The sequence below is a fragment of the Choristoneura fumiferana genome, chromosome 17, assembly GCF_025370935.1.
Source record: "Choristoneura fumiferana chromosome 17, NRCan_CFum_1, whole genome shotgun sequence".
Lineage (NCBI taxonomy): Eukaryota > Metazoa > Arthropoda > Insecta > Lepidoptera > Tortricidae > Choristoneura > Choristoneura fumiferana.
Window position 1 is genome coordinate 13,823,068 of NC_133488.1, and position 4,876 is coordinate 13,827,943.

The window sequence follows — 4,876 nt, forward strand, 5'->3', positions numbered from 1 at the left end:
TGCCCAATACACTATCGTCAGTTGATATTTACACCTCAAACATCTCTTATTTTGACAGTCTATGTCATACAATGTGCAACATTACAATATTTTTTCGAATTATTGTATGTATTATATCATAGACCAAATACAGTGTGTGGCCCAGAACCGGCGATAATATTAAAAACAGAGGTTCTATAATTCACCAGTAATTGGATCATCATGGTCCCACTTAATTAAAATTAAAACTTAACATTTGTTTTTTTTTAAAACTTAATCGTAAATAGGCTATTTGACTATTTTGGACAGTCATGGTAATCTATTCTTTGTTACAAAATAAGACATTTTCATTAATATTTCCGGAAAATTTACTGTATTATGAGTAAAAATCAATATTAAAGTTTAAATTTTCAGAACCGCGCGAAAAACGATGTTTTTGTAATGGCGCCGAGCACCTGACATGTGTGACGTCACATGCCAGTAAACAAATTCCTAACCTCTGTTAAATAGTGCATATTAAGTGAGTTTCATCGATTTTCTTCAACATTTTTTTATATCATTATGTATAAATGGTGTGTAGTGCCACAATGTACAAATACGTCTTTAAGGAATCCACAAAAATTGTTTGTTTCTGTACCAACGAATCGAAAAAGGCGAAAAATGTGGCTACAGTTAGCTCGAAGGGACCCAAATGAAATTTCATCACATTCAAACGTCTTTATGTGTGAAGATCATTTTTATGTAAGTATCGATTAACTGTATACATACCAAAGAGTACCTAAACATATCGGTTTTCATTAAATAAGTACATATTTTAGTCTTAACCACTTGTAGTCAGAATGATCCTTTTCACCCTACATTGCAGAACAACACGCTCTAGGCTTGCTCTAGGATTTCAAATATTTTTGTATTATGTTGTTTAACTATGTTTTTTGTCATTAGCTATGCTGTCTTTTAACAAGCTTTTATTTAGTTTCACTTGTCCCGTTGTCTGTCTGAAATCAAATCTTGCAAGTTAAATTTGACCAACTTCCAGTAGTTGGATTGACTTGAAATTTGGTATACTTATGTAAATTGCGTGACAATACAATAATCTGGTAGTCACATCCTGGTAGTCCAGCCAGGATCATCTCCGCAGGACGGAACTCTTCAACAGTTAATGACATCATCGACTTGAAATTTGGTACCTACATATGCAAATGTAGTTTGGGTGGCAATGCAAGTACAGTCAACAAAAAGTAGTCAGCAGAAAAAGCTTGTATAATACAAGCATGAAATTTTTACCAAAAATTTATTTCAAAGATAGTGTGTGATAGTGGCTACCTATATCAGAAATGATGTTAAATTTCAGATGGAAAAAGACACAACTAACTACATGCAGCATAAATTGGGCTTCAGTAAGAAAATACTTCTAACAAATGAGGCTGTGCCATCTAAATTTCACTGTCAAAAGGATCGCAAAAGATTGTTGTCTGATGATGAATCTGCTCAAGAAGTTTTTCTTAAAAGGAAAAGAATTGAGCTTGTCAGAGAATGTCTGCAAAGCCAAAGTGCGACTGAAACCCAAAAGGAAAGCTTAAAAAAAGATGATGATATAGTGCAAGAAATTATTAAGCCAGAAGGTATGATACTTATCTATTTAAAACAAATTTTAATGTCAAAGTAGAAATAAGTTTATGTAATTCAAATATAGGCCATACCATAAGTGTAAGTATAAAAGAAAAGTTGTTTTGCTTATTCAATACAATTCTTAATTTCAAGTGCCTTTAAAAAAAATTTAAATGAAGTTACTAATTTTAAATATTAATCTTTTCAGAAATACTACGAACTCAAGACAAAGATACTGTTACAGACTCTATCATTACTGCAGAAAAAACTGTTCAAGCAAGAATAAAACGAAATGTGCATTATAGGAGCAAGGCCATCCAAACAATATGCCAAAGTAAAAGCATTACCACGTCACCATTGAAAGTGACTACGACTTCTCGTTTGACTTCACCTTTTAAAATAGTTCCTTGCCATGGAAAACCATCACAGACGGGAGTTGTCAAAAGAGCGAAGAGAAATATTGCCCTTGAAGAGGAAAAATCTGATAGTGATATTTCTTATTTTGAAAGTGGCCATTCATCACCGTTTGTAACCACTTCATCATCAAGGGTTACTGACTCTGACAGTGTCACAAATACCAATGAAAATATTGAACAATTGCAGCGTCTCAAAAATACTGTGCGCTTAATTGAAAAAAAACCTTTGTTGTATGTTGGTATTTCCAAAGAATGTTATTTTTTAATTCAGTTATTGCATAAACACACAAATATAAAAATAGAATATATTTTACTATGTTTGAAAAAAATTAGAATGAACACTACGTTTTCCGAACTAGAGGATAATTTTGGAATGTCATTATCTTATGCCAGTAAACTATTTTTAGTAAACATACCTATAATAAGTAGTTTTTTAAAACCATTTATTGTAAAGTTGGATAAAAAGTTAATAAAAAAGAACCTTCCTATTGCATTCAGACATAACTATCATAATGTCAGCTGTATCATAGATTGTTTAGAAATTGATATACAAAAACCATCAAAAGCTGTTTATCAGGCACTGACATGGTCGGACTACAAAAAGGGGAATACTGTAAAGTATTTAATATCCTGCACACCTAATGGTTTGATTAATTTTATTTCTCAGGGGTTTGGGGGTAGAACAAGTGATGTTACTATAGTTGAAAACAGTAAATTTCTTGATGAATTACAAATAGGAAGTTGTATCTTGGCGGACAGAGGCTTCAAACACCTTGAGCAGAAACTTCATGAAAAGGCCATGAAACTTTTAAGGCCACCCAGTGTAAGCACTGGTGAAAAATTGTCAAAAACAGAAGTTCGACAAACTAAGATAATCGCTAGTTTGCGAATTCATATTGAACGCACAATCAGGCGTATAAGAGAATTTCATATGCTCAAGCAACATTCAGTGATTAATAATAACATACTTCGTGTTCTTGACCATATCATTATCATTGCATGTGCTCTTATTAATTTACAGAATTCTCTTATTAAATAATATAAAATAAAAAAAAATTAAAACAAGGAATTTTTTTTTTTATCATCACACACACTGGTGTTACAACACAAAATAGGATAGACATTTTTTTCCAGAAAATTAGTACCTTTTTTACTAAATTCCTAACATATTCACTATCATAATTTTCTAGCACAATTTCTACTTTCCTCGTCTCTTCAAATTTGCTGTCAGCAACACAAAAATAGCACTTTTTGATACCAGTTGCATACATTTGCAGTTGCACCTGTGCCTTATATTTAGTTGTAATAATTCCATTTTTTAAATAATTCTCTTTGGCTTTTGCCTTGGTAGGGCATTTAATTTCTATAATGGCATCCTTTGTTAAGCCATCAGGAGATGCTGCGATCATGGGATGGTCTTTGCATACAAAAAGCCCACACAAACTGATTTTTTTTTTTAAATTTTTACTTACTGTCTTTCTGACAGAGTGCTCCAAATTTCTGCCTCTCTTCATCGCTGCTGTATCAGGTACTTTTGCACCCATTATAGTGGCCACCAATGACCCATCTGGTGTATGGCAAACACTAACCTCGTGTGCCTTTGATGCTGTGATACGGCCATATCGCATCTCATACCATAAGCTGCTTTTATTCTGCCCCCTTGTTGCTTCTTCGATCATACTTATTGCAGTTACAGTGAATGATGTTTTCATCAAGTCAATAAGCTTGTCTACATTGTTTTTGATTTCTGGAGTTTGATCTAATAGTAAACAGTGCAATGAATATTTCATAATGCCACTGTGTCTAAAATCATCTTGGTATTTTAATAACTCACAGTTATCAATTTTTCTCTTTTTGGCTTCAGTAATAAATTCATCATATAATGCAGACGAACTTGGTCGGTGTGGTACTTCTTTTTTGGACATCTGCTGCACAGTAATATACTTCATCGTAGTCCCTACTTTGGATAACGTGGACTTCTTCCAATAACACTCAATGGAAGTGCATGAAGGTTCCTCAGTGCGACGATGGACCCACATCAAAAAAGCTACTGCATGCTTACATCCTCCGGCTGAAGCTGCACAGTCGTGGCACTCGCAGCTAATTATTTCACAGTCACTTTCGTCAACAGTCAATGTCACATTATATCCTTTGGCTCGTACTTTGTGCTCTGGGCACATCTTACACTTAACTGTGCAAATTCCACGCTCTCGGTGAAGTTGGACATACCCAATCGCATCGTCACCATATGATTCCCTGGCAGACCTGTGAAACAAAGGCAAAGGTCATGACAAAGAGAATTTACATCAAATTTACGAACAACATAACCTAAAATTAGATTTTACAAAACTTGAACTTTTATTATGCTTAATTACATGAAGGTTTGTAAATAAATAATGTCTATGGGGTACTTACACTGCTGTTTTTACGTTTTTAAGTTCCGCAGCATAGTAATCAGCGTTATTCTTAAAGAAACGTGCGACCATAAACGCATCTATCTTGGGTAGGTTGGTGTTATCAGCTCGCACAAAATTTGTCTCCATTTTAAGATTCAAAATGAATATGAATGCTAGAATTGCTAGAAGTTGCGAGATTTTCCAAAAACTGCTTTAAAATGCCCGTAAAACGCAAACTACTACTACTCTCAGTCAAGGAAGCTTTGTTTACTAGCATGTGACGTCACAAAAGTTTTAACCAATCACGGAGCGTTGACCATCACAGATAAAGTTGAAACAAATTCTATATTTTGTTTCGCGAAATATGCAAAATATATATATATTTTTGTCTAAAATAAAGTGAAATATGTTATTTTATGCCTTTATCTTGTAGGATGACCATAATTTGGGGTATATTTTTAATGTTGTCAAATAGCC

At 33.6% G+C, this 4,876-nt stretch overlaps 2 protein-coding genes across 2 annotated transcripts; one reads left to right on the top strand and one right to left on the bottom strand.

The window, feature by feature from the left end:
• Positions 1 to 271: 271 nt before the first annotated feature.
• On the top strand, positions 272 to 3,064 carry LOC141437384 (uncharacterized). The gene is made up of 3 exons (XM_074100704.1): positions 272 to 720; positions 1,331 to 1,601; positions 1,796 to 3,064. The coding sequence occupies exons 1-3, from the start codon at positions 541 to 543 to the stop codon at positions 3,040 to 3,042; spliced, it is 1,698 nt and encodes a 565-aa protein (XP_073956805.1). The 5' UTR covers positions 272 to 540; the 3' UTR covers positions 3,043 to 3,064.
• Positions 3,065 to 3,133: 69 nt separating this feature from the next.
• Positions 3,134 to 4,876, bottom strand: LOC141437202 (uncharacterized; the record flags this gene model as incomplete). The annotated part of the gene is given in 2 exon segments (XM_074100458.1): positions 3,134 to 4,268; positions 4,419 to 4,876. Coding segments are annotated over 2 exon segments (1,263 nt in total), but the record flags the coding sequence as incomplete, so codon positions are not given.